The sequence below is a fragment of the Carcharhinus amblyrhynchos genome, chromosome 3, assembly GCF_965287045.1.
Source record: "Carcharhinus amblyrhynchos chromosome 3, sCarAmb.v2.hapA, whole genome shotgun sequence".
Classification (NCBI taxonomy): domain Eukaryota; kingdom Metazoa; phylum Chordata; class Chondrichthyes; order Carcharhiniformes; family Carcharhinidae; genus Carcharhinus; species Carcharhinus amblyrhynchos.
The window spans coordinates 44,164,422-44,191,791 of NC_137326.1; the positions used below are offsets into that span (position 1 = coordinate 44,164,422).

At 43.2% G+C, this 27,370-nt stretch overlaps 1 protein-coding gene across 2 annotated transcripts in view; it reads left to right on the plus strand.

The window, feature by feature from the left end:
- Positions 1-6,100: 6,100 nt before the first annotated feature.
- Positions 6,101-27,370, plus strand: part of LOC145339240 (serine/threonine-protein phosphatase 4 regulatory subunit 2-like) — a 58,791-nt gene continuing 37,521 nt past the window's right edge. Inside the window, exons 1-2 of one of the 2 annotated variants that reach the window (XM_080183645.1) lie at positions 6,101-6,257; positions 6,395-6,479. In XM_080183645.1, the coding sequence (XP_080039771.1) occupies positions 6,224-6,257; positions 6,395-6,479 (119 nt within the window). In that variant the 5' untranslated portion in view covers positions 6,101-6,223. The remainder of the gene's footprint in view (positions 6,258-6,394; positions 6,480-27,370) is intronic. The other variant, XM_080183653.1, reaches the window with a different exon arrangement.

Here is a 27,370-nt window from a genome sequence, read left to right on the forward strand (position 1 = left end):
ATATTTTCAAATCAGGAGGGTAAGTGACTTGGAGGGGAATTTGCAGGTGGTCTTCCCATGTGTCTGCGCCCTTGTCCCTCTAAGTGGTAGAGATTGTGGGTTTGGAAGATGCTGTTGAAGAAGCCTTGGTGAATTGCTGCTACAAACTCCTACCACTGTGCATTTGTGGTAGAGGGAGTGAACGTTAAAGGAGGTAGATGAGAGGCCAGTCAAGCAGGCTGCTTGGTCCTGGATGGTGTTGAGCTTCTTGAGTGCTGTTCGAACTGCACTCATCCAGGCAAGTGGAAAATATTCCATCAATCTCCTGACTTGTGCCTGATAGATGGTGGACAGGATTTGGGGAATCAGAAGGTGAATTACAAGCCTCTGACCTACGCTTGTAGCCACAGCATTTATATGGTTGATCCAGCTCAGTTTCTGGTCAATGGTAACTTCCAGGATCGTGATAAAATTCAGGGATAGTAATGCCATTGAACCTCAAGGAGAGATGGTTGGATTCTCTCCTGTTGAGGATGGTTTTGCCTAACACTTGTGTGGCACGAAAGTTACTTGCCACTTGTCAGTCCAAACTTGAATGTTGTCCAGGTCGAGTAGCACAGTAAAACAATGGTTAGCACCTCCGTCTCACAGCACCAGGGACCCAGGTTCAATTCTGGCCTTGGGTCACTGCCTGTGTGGAGTTTGCACATTCTCCCTGTGTCTGTGTGGTTTCTTCCAGGTGCTCCGGTTTCCTGCCACAGTCCAAAGATGTGCAGGTTAGGTTGATTGGCCATGCTAAATTGACCTTAGTGTCAGGAAATTAGCAGAGTAAATATGTGGGGTTATGGGGATAGTGTCTGGGTGGGATTATGGTCGGTGCAGATTTGATGGGCAGAATGGCCTCCTTCTGCACTATAGAGATTCTATGATTCTGTTCTAATATGGACACGGAGTGCAACTCTGTATTATGGCCCAACTCCATCCTTCCCAGATTACCTGCTGCTGAAAACCTCACAGAAACCATAGAAAATTACAGCTCAGAAACAGGCCTTTTGGCCCTTCTTGGCTGTGCCGAACCATTTTTTGCCTAGTCCCACTGACCTGCACTTGAACCATATCCGTCCACACCCCTCTCATGCATGAACCCGTCCAAGTTTTTCTTAAATGTTAAAAGTGACCCCGCATTTACCACTTTACCCAGCAGCTCATTCCACACTCCCAACACTCTCTGTGTGAAGAAACCCCTCCTAATATTCCCTTTAAACTTTTCTCCTTTCACCCTTAGCCCTCTGGTTTTTTTCTCCCCTCGCCTCAGTGGAAAAAGCGTGCTTGCATTCACTGTATCTACACCCCTCAAAATCTTATACACCTCTATCAAATCTCCCCTCATTCTTCTGTGCTCCAGGGAATAAAGTCCTAACCTATTCAATCTCTCTAACTCAGCTTCCCAAGTCCCGCCAACATCCTTGTGAACTTTCTCAACACTCTTTCAACCTTATCTACATCCTTCCTGTAACTAGGTGACCAAAACTGTACACAATACTCTAGATTCGGCCTCACCAATGCCTCATACAACCTTACCATAACACTCCAACTTTTACACTCGATGCTCCGATTTATAAAGGCCAACGTACCAAAAGCACTCTTTACGACCCTATCCACCTGTGATGTCACTTTTAGGGAATTCTGTACCTGTATTCCCAGATCCCTCTGTTCAACTGCGCTCTTCAGAGTCCTACCATTTAGCCTGTACATTCTACTTTGGTTCGTCCTTCCAAAGTACAATACCTCACACTTGTCTGCGTTAAATTCCATTTGCCATTTTTCAGCCCATTTTTCTAGTTGGTCCAATCCCTCTGCAAGCTTTGAAAACCTTCCTCACTGTCCACTACACCTCCAATCTTTGTATCATCAGCAAATTTGCTGATCCAATTTACCACATTATCATCCAGATCATCGATGGTGACAAACTACAATGGACCCAACACCGATCCCTGCGGAACACCACTAATCACAGGCCTCCACCCAGAAGCAATCCTCCACAACTACCCTCTGGCTTCTTCCATTGAGCCAATTTACTACCTCCCCATGTATACTTAAGGACTCATTTGTGTCTTTACTACCTGTAGACTTAACACGGACCTGCTGGATTTCCATAAACTATCCTCTGTAAGGTTGAGATCATCTCTACTGCTTATGTCCTAACTAGCACTAAATCCCAATCACCTATCATCTCAGTACTTGCTGACCTACTGGCTCCTGATTAAGCAATGCCTGGATTTTAAAATTTTCATCCTTGTGCTTAATCTCTCCATGGTCTCATCCCTTCTTATCTCTGTAATCTCATCTGCCACCACAATTCTCTGAGATTGCTAATATATATATATATTTTTTACATATATATATAATAATTCCGACCTCTTGATGTAGATTTAGATTTAGTTCCTGTGGTCCCATGTTGGACAATGGACAGCAAGACTCCATTATTGGCCCTGGTCCATCACAATCTCTTTTGCACGCAGGTGGTATCCTGCTCTTGAAGGTTCTACCTAAATGTAATTCACCAGGTTTTCTTTGGCTGCATTGTCTCCTTCTTCCGCCTGGTGGTGTTCACTGTATTGCTACTCTGACATGACATATGATCAGGAGGAAAAGGACATATGTTGCCAACTTCAGTTGACCAGATCTTCCATAGTCAATGGTGGTGAAAGACTTACAAATGCCATGTCACCTTGCTGTTCTCTCCAATGTCTCACTGCAGAGAATGCAGTTAGTACTACTATGAACAGCTGTGATTATGGTCACTACACCAATGGTGGTCATGCCTTTAACTGCCTAGGCCCTAAAGTTCTGGAATTCCCTCTCAAAACCTCCTCACCTTTCTATCTTTTAAAACCCTCTTTAAGATGTATCTCTTTCACAAAGCATTTGGTTTACCTGCATAATATTTCCTTCTGGCTAGGAATTATATTTCCTTTTAAAATGGCTTACAGAGGAAATTAGAGAGAGTATCTGATCTAAGGTAGAAGCGTATAGATTGGCCAAGAGAAATAATTGGTCTGAGGATTGGGACTAGTTTAAAATTCAGCAAAGAAGGACCAAGGGATTGATTAAGAAGGGGAAAATACAGTATGAAAGTAAGCTTGCAGGGAACATAAAGAATGACACTAAGAGTTTTTATAGAAATGTGAAGAGAAAGAAGTTGGTGAAGACAAATGTAGGTCCCCTGCAGACAGAAACAGGGGAATGTATCATAGGGGACAAAGAAATGGCCTAGCAACTGAATATACACTTTGGTTCTGTCTTCACAAAAGGCGACACAAATCAGAAGCCAGAAATATTGGAAAATGCAAGATTTAGTGAGAGGGAAGAACTGAGGGAGATCAATATTAGTAGAGAAATGGTACTGGGAAAGTTTATGGGAATGCAGGTGAATACATCCCCAGGGCCTGATAGCCTACATCCCAGAGTACTTAGTACAAAGTGACTCTAGAAATAGTGGATGCATTGGTGGTTACCTTCCAGGATTCTATAGACTCTGGAACAGTCCCTGCAGATTGGAGGGTAGCTAATGTTACTCCAACATTCAAAAAAGGAGGTAGAGAGAAAACAGGGAATTATAGACCAGTAAGCTTAACATCGGCAGTGGGGAAAATTCTCAAATCCATTATCAAGGGCTTTATAGCAGAGGATTTAGAAAGCAGTGGCAGGATCAGACAGAGTCAGCATGGATTTATGAAGGGGAAATCATGCTTGACATATCTGTTGGAATTCTTTGAAGATGTAACTAGTAGAATTGACAAGGGGAACCAGCAGATGTGGTGCCTTTGGACTTTCAGAAAGTGTTTGACAAAGTCTGTACAAGAGTTTATCATGCAAGAGTAAAGCGCATGGAATAGGAGGAAGTGTGTTGAGATGGATAGAAAATTGGTTGGCAGAGTGGAAGCAAAGGGTAGGAATTAATGAGTGCTTTTCAAATTGGCAGGCAGTAACTAGTAGGGTGCCACAGGGATCGGTGCTGGGACACCAGCTATTTATAATATATGTTAATGATTTGGATGAGGGACAAGATGCGACATCTTAAAGTTTGCAGATGATACCAAGTTGGGTGGGAGGGTGAACTGTGACGAGGGTGCAGAGATCCTGGACAGGTTGGGTGAGTGGGCTAATCAATGGCAGATGCAGTATAATTTGGACGACTGAAAGATTATTCACTTTGGAAGAATGGGACCTGGGTATCCTTGTGTACCAGTCTCTGAAGGTAAGCATGCAGGTGCAGCAGGCGGTAAAGAAGGCAAATGGCACGTTGATCTTCATTGTGAGAGGTTTTGAGTACAGGAACACAGATATGTTGTTGCCTTGGTGAGGCCATACCTTGAGTATTATGTACAGTTTTGGTCTCCTTTTCTGAGGTTGAATATTCTTGCTCTCAAGGGAATGCAACAAACGTTTACCAAGTTGATTCCGGGGATGGCAGGACTGATGTATGAGGAGAGATTGACTCGGTTAGGATTGTTTTCGCTGGAGTTCAGACAAATGAGGGGGGATCTCATCGAGACTTATAAAATTCTAACAACTCTAGACAGGATAGATGCAGGGAGGATGTTCCCAATGGTGGGGGTGTCCAGAACCAGGGATCACAGTTTGAGGATTCAGGGTGGACAATTTAGGATGGAGGTGAGGAGACGTTTCTTCATCCAAAGAGTGGTGAGCCTGTGGAATTCATTATCACAGGAAGTAGTTGATGCTAAAACATTGAATATATTCAAGAGATGGCTGGATAAAGCACTTGGGGTAAATGGAATCAAAGGTTATGGGGAAAAAGTAGGATTAGGCTATTAAGCTGGATGATCAGCCATGATCTTAATAAATGGTGGAGCAGGCTTGAAGGGGCAAATGGCCTCCTCCTGCTCCTATCTTCTATGTTTCCATGTATGTTTCTGTGTTTCTATGTAATGTTCCTGTGGAGCGCCTTGGGATGTTTCATTACATCAAAGGTATTGGATAAATAAATGTTATTGAAATTGTATAAATATATGTGCAAGCATTGCTCATTTTTGCATGGTAATTATAATGGTAATTATGTGGATCTGCATTAACTTGTATGATGTGCAGTGCAAGCGATGGTTCAATTAACACTGGGCTTTGATGTTACATTTTAAAGTAAGAAAGATATGTCTGCTAATTTTGCATAAGCCTATATTTGTTATGGTATCAACAAAAACACACGACTCAGTACATTGCAAAGTCACGCAGATCAATAGAAATGAATGGCTTTTTCAGTTAACATTGGAAAGTGTGATGCGCAAAATCACGACTGGAGCAGAGCCACATTCATCACTTAACGCAGACAATCCAGATCGCTGCTGGCAAGTCGGGATGTGTGGCAGCTGATCATGAATTCGTTTTTTGAATCCAGTGAGTCGGGTTAGAACAGCAGTGGTGAAGTTTGTGTGTGAAACTCCTTGCCTGGACCTCTGTGGTATTGTACCAGGCTGATAGACGGGTGAGAGATGGGAGCAACCAGGGTTGCAATATTACTCTGCCCTGTGCCAGCCCTGTGGCTTGGCAGAATTTCTCGGAGACTTTTTGCCCAGGATCAAAGCCTAAAATTCACACTAATGTAACCCACATTATAATAATTAACCCATATTAAGTTATATTAACCCATGCTTCAACAGGCTTCTAACTCATGCTCATTAGCATAAGCCTCCACTATAATTATGCAAGAAGACATTAGCATTTTTCTGGCTGCATTTTTATCATTTTGAGATGCAGATAAGATAAATTAGATCAATTTTCTAATGATGACCAGTCTGTCAAAACGCAGGTTAGTGGGTGTGTGTCGCTATTTTTCTGACCAGGATACAGCTTCAATTTGGTTACATTGAACTCCACTCTTTTTACCAGGAGCGCGTGTGTGTGTGTTTGCGTGTGCGTGTGTTGGGTATGTCCGCATGCGCGGCACTGCCCGCCTCGCCGAAAGTCTGGCGGGCGGGCGGCACGACGTCACTCCGGCGGACGCCATGACGTCATCGCAACGGAGCGGGCGTCTTGACGTTGGCGCGGCGCCGTGCGGCATGACGTCAGCGGGCGGCGCCATGTTGTGTGTCTCACTCTGTGCCGGGGCTACTGACTGCTGAAGGAAGGAAGGGAGGGAGGTGGAGGGGGGAAACTTTATTTGGCGGTACTCTGGTTCCCGGTAACTGGTGCGGGGGGAATCGGTTTTAGTTGCACCTCCAAGATGGAGCCTGAAAGCCTTTTGGAAGCTGTGGCAGGTCAGTGGCCGCCGAGCGCTGTTTGTCGGTGATTCCTGTCTCCAGTGGGCAGGAATCTATCGCTGACACCGGGTTGGGAAGCCTCAACTTCCCTTTCCTTCCCCTTGATAACCAGCACTCTGTCTCTTTCCCACCAGCAGATTTCGAGAAGAAATCCAAAAAGGAAGTGTCGTCGCTGTTGGACCAGTTCCTTTGTCATGTCGCAAAGACGGGAGAAACCCTGTGAGTGAGAGCGTAGGGCCTGCCGGGGGGAGGCGGGGAACTGAGGCCAACTCTCAGCCCGGGGGGTGGCGGGCCAGTTGAATCGCTACAGAATCGTACTTCAGCCGGTCCAGCATTTTACCCTGAACTGAAGGAGGGGGTAGTTACTTGGGTGGAGGGGGGGGGGGAGGGGAGAGGAGGGAAGCGGCCGCATTACTTTAAGATCAGTTCCCGAGTTTGAAATCACGTTTCCCAGGTACTTAACGTGGGCACAGTTGGGGGGAGGAGGGCGGGAGGGTAGGGTCGAGGGCACACAGGAGGGTCTGGGCCAGTGGACGGAGGGGATGGCGGTCTGGGCCAGTGGACGGAGAGGACGGCGGTCTGGGCCAGTGGATGGAGGGGACGGCGGTCTGGGCCAGTGGATGGAGGGGACGGCGGTCTGGGCCAGTGGATGGAGGGGACGGCGGTCTGGGCCAGTGGATGGAGGGGACGGCGGTCTGGGCCAGTGGATGGAGGGGACGGCGGTCTGGGCCAGTGGATGGAGGGGACGGCGGTCTGGGCCAGTGGATGGAGGGGACGGCGGTCTGGGCCAGTGGATGGAGGGGACGGCGGTCTGGGCCAGTGGACGGAGGGGACGGCGGTCTGGGGAAGGGGTAGACAGTCTGAGAGAGTGGACAGTTGGACCAATGGCAAGAGGGAAGGGACGGAGGGATAGCTGGTCTCTGGGAGTGAATGGAAAGACCATTCTTGCGAACCCAACATCGAGACTGGGATTAGATAAAGGGGCTGGTGTTGGCTCTTACTTTAATGCCAAACTTCAGCCCTTCTGATTGACACACCGTAGGAAGAACAATTATTGTCCAAATGGCTGCAATTTGTGTTTAAAGTGAAGGTAAATTCCCTTTTTCTGCTCCATCTCCATAAAAACGGATCAACCTTGGTGTGTGACAAAATATGTTGAAACACTTGCATTGTCAACAGGAGGCAGAGGGACAGGCTTTCCAGAGTTGAGAGATGCCTGATTGATGCACAAAAAAGCAAAACGTTGCGTTTTGAAACAAAGAGTTGCATTGTTGATCTTTTGGTGGGGGAAAGAGTTAATTCTCCCCCACCAAAAGATCAACAATGGAAATAAGTTCAGGCCCAACTTCTGTTCGTTTTAAAGCAGGAATGGGAGCTTCTTGCTCTTTGTTTTGATAAATTGAGATTGGGTCTGTTCACGTTTCGGAGTCTGACAGGAATGGAGGTCAACAGATGCTCTTCAACTTTCTGTCTCCTCCCAGATTGAGAAGTTTAAGGAAGCCAGTAAAACAAGCTTGATCCTTGGCTTTATGATACTTCAACCATCTCAGGCCCTCAGTCAGTGGCTTGGGATTTGATGTCCAGCCCGAACATGATTTTCCTGGGGGTTCCCTAGGCTTCACATGCTTTGGACTGCGGCTGGACATCGTGGATCAGGTAGATGGGAAGAAACAAAAAATTCTCCCAAGCTCCTCCTCCACTAGCTTGCCCCTCTCTCTTCCCCTGCTCACTTCCTTATCCCTCTCTTTTTCCCCCCATCATTTGCTTGCCCCCCGCCCATCTCTCTTTCCCCCCCTTCTGCCCCCATTCCAAAGGCTGTGTAACTGGAAAAGCATTTGTTTTGACTAGAGCTGAAGCTCAGCCTGAACTTCTAGCCTCCGTCTGCAGTTCAGGCCCAGCTGTCAACTTGCATTGCTTTGGGATGGGATTGCATTGCGCTGCACTCTTCATTCTCAAATCCACGAAAAGCTGGCTGCACTGTGGTAAGCTTCAGGTGGCACCACAGTTGGTAACTTGCTAAGTCAGATGTTCAGTGTCCCTACCTCCTTCACTGACAGCATCTCAAACACACTCCTCCTTGGGTATGGCCAAAAGTTGGCCTTACTGCTTTAAATATTTGCACAAATGCTCTATGTTGTAGATTTGCATCAAATCTGGGATTTGAGTAATTTTCGCAGTTCCACTGAAACAATGAAGTAGCTTATTTTTTTGGCATTGACTGTTTTGAGTCGAAGCTTCAGTTTGTATTATTGTTTAAGGATTTTGAGAGCTTTCGGACTGATTTGGCCATTGCAGGAAATCTTAAGGGTGTTAGCGTGGATAGAGGATTGGTTGTCAAATAGGAGGCAGAGAGTGGGGGTTAATGGGTGCTATTCGGATTGGCAGTTGGTGACTAGTGGAGTGCCCCAGGGGTCGGTGCTGGGGCCTCAGCTATTTACCATTTATATAGATGATCTGGAGGAGGGAACCGAGTGTATGGTGTCGAAATTTGCTGATGACACCAAGATTGGTGGAACGGCAAATTGTGCGGAGGGTGTGGAAAGTCTGCAGAAGGATCTAGATAGGCTGGGCGAATGGCCAGGAACTGGCAAATGGAATTTAATGTTGGCAAGTGTGAAGTTGTCCACTTTGGTAGGAATAATGGTAGGGAGGACTATTACTTACGGGGCGAAAAACTGCAGCAGGCGACGGTGCAGAGGGACCTCGGGGTCCTTGTGCATGAGTCGCAAAAACCCAGCCTGCAGGTGCAGCAGGTGGTCAGGAAGGCGAATGGGATGCTGGCCTTCATAGTGAGGGGGATTGAATATAAAAGTAGGGAGGTCTTGCTGCAGCTGTATAGGGCATTGGTGAGGCCGCAGCTGGAGTACTGTGTGCAGTTTTGGGCGCCGCACTTACGCAAGGATATTTTGGCCTTGGAGGGAGTGCAGAGGAGATTTACTAGGCTGATACTGGAGTTGAGGGGGTTGAGCTATGAGGAGAGGCTGAATAAACTAGGCTTGTACTCATTAGAGTTTAGAAGAATGAGGGGAGATCTCATTGAGACGTATAAGATGATGAATGGGATGGATAGGATAGAGGTGGAGAGACTCTTCCTGCTCAGAAAGGACAGTAGGACTAGGAGGCACAGCCTCAAGATAAAGGGGGGGCGGTTTAGAACGGAGTTGAGGAGGAACTTCTTCACTCAAAGGGCGGTGAATCTCTGGAATTCTCTGCCCGTTGAAGTGGTGGAGGCTACCTCGCTAAATATTTTTAAGACGCGGGTTGATGGGTTTTTGATAAGTGAGGGGATTAAGGGTTATGGGGAGAGGGCAGGAATGTGGAACTGAGCCACGACAAATCAGCCATGATCTTATTGAATGGCGGGGCAGGCTCGAAGGGCTAGATGGCCTACTCCTGCTCCTATTTCTTATGTTCTGCCAGTAATTGTTTAAATTTAAGTTAGCTTTCTGTTGCCTTAGTTTTAAAAATGCATTAGCACTGGAGAGATTGCTGAAATAGTGTAAGATCGTCAATTCAAATGGGAGCTCTTTTCATTTGATCAGAACAATCTATTTGTAATTTGTCTTTCACGTTGTCCAGCTCATGGGCCTGGCTTTTCGACTGGTTGCAACACCGTGTGCATGATAACACATGGCAACTGCTTCATGGAGGAATTTATTACTCTGCTGCCTTACAACAGCTGATTCATGCTCCAGTTGCTTTTGTTTGTTTAGGTGAGGAAAATTCATTGTGATGAAAGGTAAACTGACTGAAGGGCACCATTCATTTATTAGATATTTGTGTTTTATCCATAACCTTGTTTTCTGATCAGGACTGAAAGCTGATTGGTGCCTGTGACCCAGAGTGAATGTGGGTTCAGCTCAATTCAGAGCTTGGAAACTTGTTAGGCTTCCTGTAACATCACATGCTCGATTTGCTTTGGATTTTATTAAAATCATGCATGGAGCAAGCCTAGTTAATATTGCCTGCCTTTATTAGGGTTATGTACTTGCAGTTGGAATGCGAATGGCCTCTTGGGCAGCACGGTGTCACAGTGGTTAGCATTGTTGCATCAGAGCGCCAGGGACTTGGGTTCAATTCCAGCCTCGGGTTACTGAGTGTGTGGAGTTCGCACATTCTCACTGTGTCTGTGTGGGTTTCCTCTGGTGCTCCAGTTTCCTCCCACAGTCCAAGGATGTGCGGGTTAAGTTGATTGGCAGTGATAAATTGCCCCCTAGTGTCAGGGAACTGGGAGGGTAAATATGTGGGGTTACGGGAATGGGACCTGGGTGGGAGTGTTGTTGGTGCAGGCTCGATGGGCCAAATGGCCGTCTCCTGCACTGTAGATTCTATGATAAATACTGCAAGTTGAAAGCCCATTCTTGCCTTTAATATTGGCTTAGTTTATGTGCTTTAAATTAAGTGTAAGAATTACACCAGTCTGGCATTAAGGATCCCTACGACACTTGAAGGAAGAGCAGTGAATTATGTGTTTCGTGGTCAAACATTTTCTTTTGACCAAAGTAGACCAGTTGTATCACAGTAAGAGATGTCATTCCTGATCTCTGACTTTGCTGATTTCAGCCAAGGCATCGGTTGAAGTGCTACAGCCAGCTTCAGTGCTGCTAGACTGCAGTGGAGAAAAATCCAGCGTGGAACCTCACTCCTAATCACTCTTCAGAAAGCTATCAGACAAAATGTGTTTATTGCATAAAGACAAGATCCGTACTAGTGACTAGAAACAGTCAGCAACTGCCACATTGCTCAATTTAAATATTTGCGAGTTCCTGTACAATAGCTAAATGCATTGTTCTGAAAATAATAAACACCTATATTCAGGTATTCCCAAATGATCACATGCCTCATGAGTGTTTGTTTTGCAGCTGAGCAGTTATAATTCTTCATTAATATAGTGCTGTTTCCCAGAATTGGAGGACAGGATATGACCGTTTTGCTGATTGCCCTTGTGTCATTCGCTAGAACTTTCAATTTAATCCCATTCTTTTGCTCCTTCCAAATAGTCCAATTATGCTTTTCCTTTCAAGTATTTATCCAGTCTTTTATGGATATCGTTGTTGAATCTGCTGAAAAGTTTCCCTACGTCACCTCTGATTCTTTTACCAATTACCTTAAACCGGTGTCCTCAAATTATCAACTCTTCTCTGGAAACAATTTCTCCTTTACCAAAACTAGTTGTGATTTTTAGACCTTTCCATTAAATCCATGATGATCATCCCTCACTCCACAAAAAAAAAAGTTTCTACCATCTCTGCATGTAATCAAGTGCTTCAACCCTTATCATATTCTGGTATATCTTTCCACACTCTTCTTAGTTTGGTGCCCAGAATTGACGCAGTTCCCTCATGGGGGACAGGGAATTCAGTCTCTTGTTTAGCATAGCTTCCTTGCTTTTGTACTCAATTTGTCTGTTAAGCTTTTCCTGTGGTCTCCATTTTTGATTTGAATTATTACAATCACATGTATTTACATAGTGAAAATTACTGTTTCTTGCGCGCTATACAGACAAAACATACCACTCGTAGAGAAGGAAACGAGAGAGTGCAGAATGTAACTAGGATATACAGAAAGATCAATTTGATGCAAGGTAAGTCCATTCAAAAGTCTAACAACAGCACGGAAGACGCTGTTCTTGAGTCGGTTTGTACGTGACCTCAGACATTTGTATCTTTTTCCCAAAGGAAGAAGGTAGAAGAAAGAATGTGTGGGGTGCAAGGGGTCCTTAATTATGCTGGCTGCTTCGCTGAGGCAGCGGGAAATATAGACAGTCAGTGGATGGGAAACTGGTTTGTATGATGGATTGAGCTACATTTATGACCTTTTGTACATAATAAGAACATAAGAAATAGGAGCAGGAGTAGACCATCTAGCCCTTCGAGCCTGCCCCACCATTCAATAAGATCATTGCTGATCTGTCGTGGCTCAGTTCCACTTTCCTGCCTTCTCCCCATAACCCTTAATTCCCTTGCCTATCAAAAACCTATCTACCCGCGTCTTAAATATATTTAGCGAGGCAGCCTCCACCACTTCAATGGGCAGAGAATTCCAGAGATTCACCACCCTTTGAGTGAAGAAGTTCCTTCTCAACTCTGTGCCCTCTAGCCCTACTGTCCTTTCTGAGCGGGAAGAGCCTCTCCTCCTCTATCCTATCCATCCCATTCATCATCTTATATGTCTCAATGAGATCTCCCCTCATTCTTCTAAACTCTAACGAGTACAAGCCTAGTTTATTCAGCCTCTCCTCATAGCTCAACCCCCTCAACTCCGGTATCAGCCGAGTAAATCTCCTCTGCACTCCCTCCAAGGCCAAAATATCCTTGAGTAAGTGCGGCGACCAAAACTGCACACAGTACTCCGGCTGCAGCCTCACCAGTGCCCTGTACAGTTACAGCAAGACCTCCCTACTTTTATATTCAGTCCCCCTTGCTATGAAGGCCAGCATCCCATTCGCCTTCCTGACCACCTGCTGCATCTGCAGGCTGGGTTTTTGCGACTCATGCACAAGGACCCCGAGGTCCCTCTGCACCGTTGCATGCTGCAGTTTTTCGCCATGTAAGTAATAGTCCTTCCTACCATTATTCCTACCAAAGTGGACAACTTCACACTTGCCAACATTAAATTCCATTTGCCAGTTCCTGGCCCATTCGCCCAGCCTATCTAGATCCTTCTGCAGACTTTCCACACCCTCCGCACAATTTGCCGTTCCACCAATCTTGGTGTCATCAGCAAATTTTGACACCATACACTCGGTTCCCTTGTAGTTCCTTGTGGTCTTGGGCAGAGCAGGAGCCATACCAAGCTGTGATACAACCAGAAAGAATGCTTTCTATGGTGCATCTATAAACATTGGTGAGAGTCGTAGCTGACATGCCAAATTTCTAATTTGCCCATTTTTCCCCATACGTCCTAAGTCTCAGTTCCTGTATGCGCTTTAAAATTATACCATTTTGGTCATATTTTCTCTCTTTGCTCTTTGTACCAAAATGCATCTCTTCATTCTTTGTACCAAAATGCATCTTTTCAAACCGTTAATTTTCATTTGCTATGTGTCTGCTCATTTCATTAGCTAGCCCTCTTGAAATCTGTTGCTATCCTCCCTGCTGTTTATTCAGCTTCCAACTTTGAAATGATTTAACCCAAGTTTGCATACCCAAGTCAAACTCATTCATATATTAAGAGCAGTGATCTTAATACCAACAATTATGTACTTCCCTTGACTCATTGTGTTGTCTGTTATATACTTCCCTCCAATCTAACAAAAGCAATGTTTCTCCCCTACTATTTTGATTTTCAGCCCTTAGTGAAATATATATCCAAGCTGCTACTGTGTCAACTCTGGGATGTGCATACACAAACAAATGATAAATTCTAGCAAAATGTATTTTAGAGGACATGACGTATTTACATTCCAGGTAATATGTTTTGTATCAGCCATAAAACTAGCTTTTTATAATATTGGCCTTTTAGATATTTAGCTTGACACCAATATTGCTTAATGGTCACATTGGTCCAGTAAACTCATGTTGTGTAATTTAGTCTGCCGTTTGTTTGGAGTTGGGATTTCTGACTATTCTGTTATTGCTGTACCTAAGTATCCAAGTGAGTTCCGTTTCCTATTGCAATTTTTCTGCCACAGGCAGGTAAATGATTTGTATTGTCTTATTACTGAAAATTTCAATGATGGCATTCTTGTTCTGTGATCTACACCCAACTGTAATGATTTGTGCTAGCTGTGCAATCTTTAGACTAGCACTGAAGCAAATTGCGTTATCAGCATAACCTCTGGATCTGGTCGAGATCTGCAGTTCTCAGAATAGGATGTGAATCATTCAAGAATATTTGAAATATATTTACTTTGTTTGAACTATTTGATAGATTACTTCCCTTAGGCTCACTGGACCGCTGGGTATCTGACTGGCAATGGAGTTATTAGACACTAGCGAGGCCTCTTCTATGCGCTGACCACTGTAGCTTCCAACAGAAGTTCACCTCAGCATGTCTCTTCGATGATCTGTTTCAAAGTACAGGTTGTTTTACTCAGTGCAGTTGATTGTTGCACCATTTTTTAGCCTATTATGAGCTGTTTACTGAAAAGACAAAATCTAACAGTTGCATGTATGAAGTTAATTGTGATGTTTCTTCTTTCCACCCTGAGAGCAAAATGGAATATAATTCTCTTTAATGCTTCTGCTGTAAGACTCCCCCAGACTGGCTATAATTTTCCTCTGAGAATGTCGAAGTAGGTGAAATCTGATGACAAATGTTGCTGATAATTTCTCTCAGTAAGTACGGATGTGTTTTCCTGAGTTTGAAAATAAGCTGATGTTTGGAGCTGGATTTTAGAGTTTTGCCTTTTAAACATGGTCTGTTTGAACGAATATGGTTTATGTATCAGTGATGCAACAATTGATGTCTGTATATGCCCAAGTTTTTGATGTAAACTCAAGGTGAAGCTAAGCTGCAGTTAATCTGCTGCTGTGATGGCAATGTCCCAGATCTTCTGGTCAGTGGCAGATTGAGATAACATGCTGCTGACCGAGTCTGAAACTAGACCATTTGCCTCCTGCAACATTGGGACTTTACAGTTCTGTTTCCACCTTGAATCCAGCGATGAGAAGAATGGGGTATTGGTGAAGCACAACTGCAGCAATGCCATTCCTCCTTTCTCATTGTAAACTGAAGACACGCCCCTTGAGGCCTGTCTGCCATTTATTTGACTTGCAAGATTTAAAATGTCCATGGCTTCATTCGGTTTTTTTCCTCGCTTCCAAAATCCCATTCCAGAGAAGGCTTCCCTCCCCACTGTCACAGCTCAGCCAGCTCCAGCAACCCCCGATGATGCTCACAACCCCTGGGCATTATGCTTGCCTCACTTGCATCCCTTGCGATTCCTGGCCTCCTCACCACAATGAAATTAAAAGCAGGAGTAGACTACTTGGCTTGTCGAGTCTGCTCCACCACTCAAACAGATAATGGTTGATCACCTGTCTCTGTGTCAATTTTCCTTATTATTCTTTGATGCCATTAGCATCCAGAACACTGTTGACCTTAATTTTGAACATGCTCAATGATTGAACTTTCATAATCCTCTGGGGTAGGCAGTTCCAAAGATTTACCACTTTGCGTGGAGAAATTCTTTTTCATTTCAGCCTTATATGATCTACATCTTATTCTGATACTGCCCCCTGGTTCCAGACTTGCCAACCACAGGGAAATATTCTGTGTGAAATTCCGTGGTCTTACATGCCCTGCCACTGCTGCCAATGAGACCAGAGAATTTGGTGGTTGGCCATATATCTGTTCACTCATGGGACCAGAGAACCCCAGCCACAGGCAAGAATGGAGCGTTCCGGTCCCTATCAACATCTACTCTGTCACGCCCTGTAAGAATTTTGTACGCTTCAGAGATCATCTCATTTTTTTGAAATCCGAGAATACTGGCCCAGTCTCCTCATTCTCGCCACATAAAACAATGATTGCATTTCAGGGATTAGTCTGTTGAAATTGTGTTGCACTCCCTCCTTGACAAGTATATCCTTTTTTCGATTCATTCCTACTCGCTGCCTTCTGTCTGTTAACAAATCCTTAATCTGTATCCCCGATCCCACATGCTCGAATCTTGTTTACTAACCTCCTTTGTGGCTCTATATAAGAAGTCTTCTAAAAATCTAAATACACCTCAACACTATTTCTTTTATAGTATCCTCAAAAAACCTCAGATTTTTCAAACATGATTTCCATCTCATAAATCCATGTTGACTCTGCCCAATCATATCATTTTCCCCCCTCAAATTCCATCTCCATGGCAAAAGGAATCACACGAGCCTGGTTTTCAAATCAAGCTGCTAATTAGCTATCATGTGGCAACATCTTGCAATTTGTCAACAAGTCTCTTGGTTTGGGCTCCTCTTATCTCCAGAGCAAGAAGCTATCCAGACAGCTTGGGCAGAATTCAGTCAGGTGGCAAGATCCTCTTAGTTCTTTCATTTTGCCTTGAATTAGAGACTTCATATTTATAAACTTCATATTTGTAACATTCAGAAATATTGGACCAAATCTTCAGCCTCTGGTTTGTTGGAGACTTGGACGTCTGACTGAATATATGTACTCCATTTACTATGGAAGTCCTGATGCACTGATCTTTGTGGGAATTGCTGGCTAAGTTTTACCTTCCAGTGGACAGTTCCTGAGATCCCGGATGAATGCTTCTCGCTTCGCCTTCGAGTCGGAGACTTACCTACCTTGTTAGTTAGCCAGGAAATGTGAGACAGATTAAAACCTAGTTTGACATCTGGGCAAATACACAAGAGAGCCCATCCCTGACTAAACCCAATGACCCCCAATCTGACCCTGACCTGTCAACCAACACAAACACTGGAACACGCCCTCCCTACTCCATCCCCCCCACTTATCAATCCAACTCCCTTGCTCATTCATTCAAAGATTGTACCTTTAACCTTACCATATGGCATCAAGCACCACAAAAATGGGGTGTGTAATGTCTCCCCCTGACTGTTCTGTTCCACTGAATTCTTTGAATGGTGCTGTGCTGCAATTTCTTTTGATGCCAGGCTTGGGTGTTCCCATTAGAAATGTGCAGTAGCATTTCCTTGGGTGAATTTTGGAGCGAAGTGGCAGTCCAGTTATTACCACTGCTTGGGAGATCTCAGCCATTAGGTTAACACTTCACTGTAATTAATCTTGATTCTTCCCCAAATAGAAACAGGACGCCATCATTAGCCTTCTGCAGAGCATACATATTTTACGAAGAAGTGAACCAATAGTTGTCGAAGAGGAAAGTGTTGAGCTGTGAACAGAACATACTGGAATAAATTTAATCGAACGTGGGCAGAAGTCATGTTTTTGACTTGTTTGTTAATTTGTTAACAATGTATCAAACTAATGGGCATATTCCAACAATTTCAGCCTCTTTCTGCACTGCAGGGATTCTATAATGATGATTCTATGATGATTCTAAAACCTGGTACACAGATTGGGTATGGCTCAAGGAAGAACTGATTAGGTTTTGGCGCAGGGTCAAAATAATTATCTTTGGGCACTACCTTGTGGTTTTCAGGGGCCCCAAAAATCTAAATATTTAAGTTAGAAACCAAACTGTTCTCGAAGCAGGAATTTGTAAACTCATTTGACACTTCCATTAGAGTTTATTAAAGAGACTTGGTGCCGGGCAGGAGGCCAAGAATCCAACACTTGATCCATTTTCATTGATTCGCATCGCCCACATCCACTTCCAGGGAATGATGTTAAAGCAAACTCGAGGCCTGAAAGCTCTTCTGGATTGAATGGACTCCTAACTTTTCCGACACCAGACAAAAAGCCACTTTAAAAGAATGCATGTAAATGGCCAGAATCACTTGATTTAATTTGATTTATTATTGTCACATGTATTAACATACAGTGAAAAGTATTATTTCTTGGGTGCTATACAGACAAAGCATACTGTTCATAGAAAAGAAAACGAGAGAGTACAGAATGTACTGTTACAGTCATAGCTAGGGTGTACAGAATAATCAACTTAATGCAAAGTAAGTCCATTCAAAAGTCTGACAACAGCAGGAAGAAGCTGTTCTTGAACCGGTTGGTACGTGACCTCAGATTTTTGTATCTTTTTCCCAACAGAAGAAGGTGGAAGAGAGAATGACCGGGGTGCATGGGGCCCTTAATTATGCTGGCTGCTTTGCTGAGGCAGTGGGAAGTGTAGACGGTGTCAGTGGATGGGAGGCTGGTTTGCGTGATGGATTGGGCTACATTCACAATCTTTTGTAGTTCCTTGTGGTCTTGGGCAGAGCAGGAGCCATATCAAGCTGTGATACAATCAGAAAGAATGTTTTCTATGGTGCATCTGTAAAAGTGGGTGAGAGTTGTAGTTGACATGCCAAATTTCCTGAGTCTTCTGTGAAAGTAGAGGTGTTTGTGGGCTTTCTTAACTATAGTGTCGGCATGGGAGGACCAGGACAGGTTGTTGGTGATCTGGACACCTAAAACTTTAAACTCTTGACTTCTGCTTTGTCCCTATTGATGTTGACGTTGAGGGAGAGATTGTTGCTGCACTAGTTCACCAGATTCTCTATCTCATTCCTGTATCCTGCCTCGTCATTGTTTGAGATCCAGCCCAATACAGTGGTGTCGTCAGCAAACTTCGAAATCGAATTGGAGGGGAATTTGGCCACACAGTCCTAAGTGTATAACAAGTATAGTAGGGGGCTGAGAACACAGCCTTGTGGGGCACTGGTGTTGAAGATGATCATGGAGGAGGTGTTGTTGTCTTTCCTTATTGATTGTGGTCTGTGAGTTAGGAAGTTCAGGATCCCGTCACGGAAGGAGGTGCTGAGGCCCAGGCCACGGAGTTTGAAGATGAGTTTTGTGGAAATAATGGTGTTGAAGGCTGAGCTGTAGTCAATAAATAGGAGTCTGACATATGTGTCTTTGTTATCTAGGTGTTCCAGGGTTGAGTGCAGGGCCAGGGAAATGTCGCCCACTGTGGACCTGTTGCGGCGGGAAGCAGATTGTAGTGGGTCCAGGTAGTCTGGGACGCTGGAATTGATTTGTGCCATGACTAACCTTTGAAGCATTTTATTATGATGCATGTCAGAGTCACCGGTCGATAGTCATTAGGGAACGCTGCTTGGTTTTTCTTAGGTACCGGGATGATGGTCGTTTCTTGAAACAGATAGGGACCTCAGATTGTTGTAAACAGAGATTGAAGATGTCTACAAATACCTCTGCCATCTGATGTGTGCAAGATCTGAGTGCTTGTCCGGGTACCCCATCTGGGCCAGTTGCTTCCTGTGGATTGACCTTCAAGAAAGCTGCTCTGACATTTGCAATGGTGGCCCCAGATACAGGTTCACCCAGAGCTTCCAAGGTGGAGGACATGCTCTCACTGATCTCTTGCTCAAAGCAGGCGTAGAATGCATTGAACTCATCAGGAATGGGTGCGTTGGAACTAGCGACTTTACATGCCTTCATCTTGTAGCCTGTTATGTCTTACAGATCTTGCATTTGTCAGCGGAGTCGATGTGGCTCGCCTGGGACTCTAGCTTGGTCCACTTTTGGCTTTTTTGATGGATCTCCTTTGATTGTATCTGGCTTTCTTGTATAGGTCAGTGTTGCTAGACTTGAACGCCTCAAACCTGGACTTCAAGCAGTAGATATCCCTGTTCATCCATGATTCCCGGTTGGAGAACACATGGATTTGCTTCTTTGGGACACAGTCTTCTGCACACTTACTCATGAAGTCAGATACTGTTGTAGTGTACTTGCTCAGGCTGTTAGCAGAGTTTTTAAATACTGACCAGTTCACTGACTCCAAGCAGTCCCGTAGGAGATCATCCAATTCCTCAGACCAACATTACATGACTTTCTTTGATGGATTCTCCCTCTTTAGCTTTTGCTTGTAAGCTGGGAGCAGGATCACAGCCTTGAGGTCTGATTTGCCAAAGTGTGGGTGGGCAATTGAGCGATGAACATGTTTGATGTTTGTGTAGCAGTGGTCGAAGATGTTTGTGCCTCTGGTGGAGCAGAAGATGTGTTGGTGGTAACTTGATAGTACACTCTTGAGCTTGGCCTGATTGAAGTCCCCGGCCACGATGAACAAGTCCTTAGACTGTTTTGTCTCCAGGCTATTCGTAGTGGTGTGTATTTCATCCAGTGTGATCTTCATGTTCGCATGGGATGGGATGTAAACTGCCATCAGGATAACAGAGGTGAACTCCCGCGGAAGGTAGTAAGGGTGGCATTTTAGTGTCAGGAATTCTTGGTCTGAGGAGCAGAAAGTTTTCATGTGGAGATGCCAGCATTGGACTGGGGTAAACACAGTCAGAAGTCTGATAACACCAGGTTTAAGTCCAACCGATTTATTTGATAGTAAACTCACAAGCTTTCGAGGTTAACCTCTTTGTCAGGTGAATGGAGAGTTCTGGCCTCAGACGGAGCATATAACAGCACAGACAGTTTACAGATTACTGATTAGAATGCGAATCTTTACACCTAACCTGCTATTGAAGTCTTAAAGTGGCCAACCATGTGAGTGGAAGGAGCACTGATCTCAGGTTAAAGAGATATGTATTGTCTCCAGACAGTACAGTAAGTGAGGTTTTGCAAACCCAGGCAAGTCACGGAGGTTACAAATAGTGTGACATGAACCCAGGATCCCTGTTGAGACCGTTCTCGTGTGCGAAACATGGCTATCAGTCTCTGCTCAGCGACTCTGCGCTATCGTGTGTCATGAAGGCTGCCTAGGAGAATGCTTACCTGAAGGTCACAGGCCGAATGCCCGTGACCACTGAAGTGTTCACCAGTGTTCCTTTCACTCACATTGTCGGCCACTTTAAGACTTGAATAGCAGGTTAGTTGTAAAGATTCGCATTCTAATCAGTAATCTGTAAACTGTCTGTGCTTTATATGCTCTGTCTGAGGCCAGAACTCTCCATTCACCTGATGAAGAGGTTAACCTCGAAAGCTTGTGAGTTTACTATCAAATAAATTGGTTGGACTTAAACCTGGTGTTGTCAGACTTCTTACTGAGCAGAAAATTGCCAGTGTTGGTATGTCTAGGCACAACGAGGTGTTATTAGGAAGCAGACCCCACTTCCCCTCGCCTTGCCTGAGGTCGCTGTATGGTCCATTCGATGGATTGAGAAGCTGTCTGGTTGCAGGGCACTGGTGAAGCAGGAGTGAACCAGGTCTCAGTGAAACAGAGTACACAGCAGTCTTTCAATTCCCTTTGGAAAGTGAGTCTGGCTCTAAGTTCGTCTTGCTTGTTTTCCTGAGACTGGACATTTTGCCAGGAGTAAGCTGGGGAGGTGGACCTTGGGACCACGTTGTTTCATGCAGGTCTGCATGCTTTCCACACTTCCTGAAGTGACTGCTTCTTTTCGAGCCTGGGAGACGGTGAGAGTGGTTTGCGATGTTAAGGGTATGATTGAGTCCAGTGAGGTTCTTCACTCCAGTTGGTGTGCAGATGGAGGATTTGTTGCCTTGCTTGCAGTTCCTGTGTCAGTGGATGAGTCTGGTTGGGCGTTCTGGATTGCTGTCAGGCTGTGGTTTGGTTTCAGCATTCAGTGGATATCCAGACCACGCTCCGGCATGGATGGGTCGAAGGTCGGTAAGTGAATGATGCCCTGGGATCGCAGTCGCGAATGACCCGGTGGTTGAGTCTGTGTATTGGGGTCCACTGGGTCACTGTCAGGTCGAGGTCTTCCTTCGTTGTATACAGATGGACACAAATTTAGGAGAGATATTAGAAGAAAAATCGAAGGGGAACAGAAAAAAGAATTGTATTTCCCTACAATGCTTTTTTCTCTCTCAATATTTTTACCGTCTACATAGATTTCTGTACTTTAAGCTTTAGTCCAAAAATAGCTTATTGGACAAATGTTAAAGAGGAAGAAAGTCATTGGAAAGGGTTTAACCTCATTATTATTTGTTTGGTTCTTATTGCTCCAGCAGTAGTTTGCAAACTTCAAAGCCAGGCCCGAGAAGAAGCTTTAAGAAGAGAAAAAGATATTTTTAAAAAAGAGTTGGAAGTCAAGATGCAAATAAGTAAAGTAAGCTAGAGATGCGAATGTGAACAATGCTGTCTGTCACCACTCTCTCACTGAGGTTTTTTCCCCTCTCCTTCCTCAGTGTCATTTTTTTTTCCTTCCAGTCTTCTCTCTCGCTTGCACACTTCCTCTCTCTCTCTTTCTTTCTCTCTGTCAGGCTCATTCATTCACTGTCCCTCCTGCTCTCTTTTTCTCAGAGACGCAGCTGTAGCCACTTTTACTGTACTTTGTCACAGCTGTCAAATTGTGAGCAGAGCTTTTAGAACAGATTGTTGGATTTGCATTGGCCTGAAGCTGCCACTTTGCACTGGAAGCCCTAAATAAAAAGATTTATTGTTTCAGCTGTGTAATTTGTAAACATCAACCAGGCAGGGAAATGTCTCGAGGAAGAGTCACATAATTCTATTATAGTTGGGGTAACACGGCTTGGTGGAGGTATGCTGTTTGCTGAGTGCCGTCTTCACGTGCTCGTAATATTTTCACCTGCCCTGCCTTCCCACTGCTAAGTGGAATTACGCACATTGAGCTACAAGTGAACTGTTAATGAGTAAGTCTCTTAGCAAATAATGGGAAGTATTCACCAAAATATTTGACACAGAACAAAACCAGAACATTCCCTAAAAAGACAAAGCCCTAATTTGAGCAGTTAAGTGCCATTGTCACCAAATCAAGCTGAAAAATAACCTTGCCCACGGAGTGAAAAATTCATAATGAAAATAGATTTTCAAGGATTATTAAAGCTAGCAGAACTTTTCATAAGTATATTCAAAATGGTGAAAATGGGCATTGTCTGTAACAGACGAATACAGACAAATCAATAATAGATATTAAAGAAATTATTGAATTTTTAATGATTATTACTCCTTTGCTTCTCAATCACTAACTACTTTGTCCAAAACCTTGTTGTTGGAAATATAAATTAGCACCATACCAAGGATGCCATTCTGAGGATGTTAATTTCAAGATTCTGAGGAAGACTGAGCATTTTTCTGATAAGACAATTTTGGGATTGTAATTAAGTTTTACTACAATTTAAGCAAATGAGTTTCTTTTAAAGTTGTGTTAGATCATATGACAGTTCCCATTTTTTATTAAGAAATCTCCCATTGACAAGCAATTTGATATCATAATATTGACATTTTTGTTTTTCTTAAGCAGTTGACTCACTGGAGTATTGCTCTGTCAGTGCACAGACTTCTCTCTGGTGCCAAATTTAAATACTTATTCCTAGTAGTGACAGGTTGTTGGATTGTGGAAGCAAGTTCCCAGCAAAATTCCTCAGGTCATGGTCAGGAATACGAACTTGAACTCATTAGATTTCTCCTAACCCAGTGGGTTGAGTCCTATTCTTATGAGCCAATTGCAATTTTGGTTGAGATCAGCTAAATTTACATGGACTGAGGATAGTACCACATCAACTAGTGTGCCAAGTCACTGAAAAACTTATAATGAGCTAGCTTGTAATGCATACATTTTCTGAACATTCGCATCTGAAATATGCACTTCCAAGCTTGCTTTGAAAATGTTGGTCAAATCCTTGATATTGATTCCCACTCCTACACACGACTTGTTGAGACCTCGCAAAGCAATATATACTGATGAGGTATTGGGTGTACAAGAACAATAGTAGTTGGCTGTGATCTCTACCAGCCAGAAATTTGATTTTCAGAGTGAAATTTGAAACTATGCATGTAGGGGTGCAGGTAATTATGCGCAATATGGTGACTAGAGTCTAGAAAACTTTATTTTTATAAAGTATTTTGTTGACATTTGGTATTAAGAATTGTTCAAAAAATTGGATCAAGACTTTAAAGAGCTCAATCTTCAATTATTAATTTTTTCCTCTTCCTAGTGAGATAATTGAACGTTTTAATTCTGAAATGAATCATAACAAAAGAGTAATTAATGTCTCATCAGTTGAAAGTAGTATGTAAAATGCTACAATTGTGAGACGAATTCAGATGGTTCAAATATAGCATTGTAAAATAGTAAAGACCAGAAAATGCTGCAAATACCTACGTAAGGCAACACCTGTTGAGTTAATGTTTCAGGTTTATAGTTTTTCACCAGAATAATAAAATGGTCACCCATGACTGAAGGAGAGATTTGTGTTTGAATTCCTTTCCAAGGCCAAGTGAAAATTAGGCATGAGAAGATATGTAGGCATGAAGAATATTGGATGAAGGATATGTGACATATGCAATACCAACATCAGCGTTTCAATTTTTGTTTCTCATCTTTCCCTGTTTCTTGCTATCTTTCGCTCTCAATGCTTCTCTGAATTATGCTATTGCTGTCTTTTCATTGATCCATTTTTCTGTGTATCTACATGGAGGATGACAGCATGGCTAACTTTTATACCAGTAGTGAGGAGGATATCTGGAGGTGATTTGATAATTCAGATTTTGAAATGAGCAATCTTGGTAATTGACTGTTTGATTTTCAGATTGGGCAGGATGTTGCTCTCAACTTGAGAGAACACCTTGGCTAGAGAAGTCATTTTATTATCTCCAGCAGAGAAAGCAGTCGGCAAAGATATGTCTTGTTCAAAAGGACTGTGGTTCTCAAGTTATCATTTGTGGGCAAAAGACCTTACAGGCCACTGACCAGGGAATTTTCACAGTAACTTACTTGTACTGTTAATGTAAACCTACTTGTGACACTAATAAGTAAACTTTAAATTGGTCTTACCCATTCACTTTTGCTTGCCACTGCAGATAGACGTATGAGAATTAATGGAAACTGTAGCCATTTTGCTGCCTTTCTTTGCTGCTAAGTGTAATAAATTGATGTGCATTTTTAATTCAGTGTGAGAAAATTAATTGATGCCAGAAACTATGCTTTCGACATTTTCTAATATTTGAGATGTTTCCCAGATAAAATCATTTTCAGTGGGAAAGCACTGACAAGAGTTACTTGGAATGCAATACAATTGCTTGTACATCCTGGTTAGTGCCAAGAATTGTTGTACAAACTGTTATATTGTGTATTGCACCAAGGAAGGCATGCTCAACTGCAGGCAGCCATGAAGGATATTGACATTTTCCCAACAGAGGGGACTGCTAATGTACAAAATATTTTGAACGGTTATTGTAATTTATTTGTAAGGGCTGGCTATATTTTCCTTTCACTTTAACATGGATGTCATGATAGAACTTCAGTTGGACCATAGAAGCACTTCCAAGTTTCAGAATTTGGTGCCAACCATTTAGCACAACCAGGCCACGTTAGCATGGTGTTAAGAATTAACTATGACGTGGAGTTGCCAGCGTTGGACTCGGGTGGGCACAGTAAGTAGACTCACAACACCAGGTTGAAGTCCAACAGGTTTATTTGATAGCACAAGCTTTTGGAGCACTGTTCCTTCATCAAGTGACTGTACCTCTGATTTTGGAATCATTTTAGCATCACTTCCTCGAGGTCAATATTTCCAATCTTTGGTAAGATGAGCCCATACCCACAGCCTAATTAACTTCTACATTGTTTCTTTCCTTCTGAGTAAAATCTTGTTACTTCCCTATTAAACTGAGTTGCTGGGATGTTTTATGAGCTCTTGAGGTGCAGATTGTGCATTTTTTTAAACTAATCAAATGCAATTTGTGACCTTACGAATGAAATCCCACAACTGTCTGTCTAGAAATGCCACTTAATCTCAAAAAAGAGAGATCAGTAAGTGTTATAATCTCCTTAGAGGCAGGTAACTTAAAGAGAGATTCGGATTTTCAGTCACTAACTTCAAAGAATTCACCTAGCAAGATTTAAAGTTTTAGAACTTTTACAGCAAACTACTAAAATCAACATTGATTAAACTTTACTTAGGAGACAACTACTATTCTAAACTGCTCCCTGTGTCTCTCGAGAATTCACATCCTTTGCACCCCTCGTCTCTATGTCCAGGGCTTTTCTGTAAATCTATACAAGGCAAGCAGAGCTTTTCTCTGGGTCCAGTGCACTTGGGTTTCAGTAAATGTTGACCTGGGCCCGCTATCAGCTAACCTGTTGCTGAGCAGAGTCCAGTACTACAGACCATTCCTCTTTTACTTTAAATTAAAATACAGTGTCAAACATAACCATCTTGCATTTGTAACTCTGCCTTTAAATAAATTTGATCTCAGCATAACCATTTGCAAAGACTCAAGTACAGTTTTGGAAGGGAGCAGCAGGATAATAGCAGAAGCAGGCAGTCTAGTTCTGTTTTGCTTTGCTGCTAATTCAGCCCTTACAGCTTGCCAATATCAAGCAGCAGGAATGCAGTTATTTGAAAATAAATAAAAGCCACCAGACGTGTGGGTTTTGTTTGAAATTGATTAAATCTGTTCTTGTAAACAGCAGCTGCAGAAACCTTTTTGAAGACTAGAGCAAAGTGTTGTGGAAGAATTGTAATGATGAATTAAAATGGTGAATTCAGTGAAATTGCATCAATTTGATTTTCCCTCCTATAGGAAGCTTTAAAACAAAACACCAGTTCTCTGCGTCTTTCCTGAATGAAAATACAGCTGCGTTTTCTGTCACAAACCTATTGCCATGGCAGACTGACATTTATCAAGGAGTTAGGGAGGTGCTTCGATCACACTTGCTTTCCTTCCAAATGGCAGAATTTTACTCCCAGTAGCATTGTGCAACAGGCCAGAAATAACCTGGAACAGCAAGGAAGCTTTAATTAACTGGAACCTTGCAAAACATCAATTTACAGACTTGAGCTGTGCCAGTGCCATATAATTTCCAAGCGCAGAGATTATACTGCTATTTTTCATGTACTTATTTCTCGGTGGCATTTTGACAACTGCATGAATTATGTTCCATGAGTTAATGGCAAAGTTACACACTTCTGGTTTTTATTTTATATGTAAGATTTGTTATGCAGGATGATTTGCTGGGAGTTTTTGGTTTTACAGTGAAACTACACCATCTTGTTTAATTGTACCCGTGCATTTGTATTAGCTTGATCTTATTCTGGGGTTGTGCAGCAGAATGAACTTTGGAATTTGAATGCAACTGCTGCAGGCTTACTGGCATGGAAACTATCGCCTGTCTTTTTATCCTGTTAACACATGGGCAGGTGGTCAAGCTAATATCCCCAGCAATTAGGTCGCCTTTGTTAGCATCTGTTGTCTTTGTGGGTAATCACCTGTATTGGGTTTGCTTCAGCAGAATCTGTGCTAACTTGGATCTCCTGTTTGTTGGCAAAAGCTTTCAGTACGAGTTCTCAGATCCTTGCTCAAACAGCCCAGTTAAGATAAGAACGTGGGTGACTCTGATTTTATTTTGTTCCAATGACAGCATTGTGAGATGAGAAAACCCAATAGTTAATGTAAATAGCCACTGAAATGCAGTTTGAGGTGAGACTTTGTACAATATCTTTTCCAGTTCAAATCTTCGTATGTAATCTGAACATGCAGCTCTTTATTAGGAATTACAGCCATTTTCTCAATAAAAACAGCTCTTAATCCATCATTTGAAGAAATCCTGTGATGATCGTGCCTTTCATGCACAAATATAGATTTTAGTTGCAACAGGATGATGGGGCTGTCATAATTGAACTGGAGA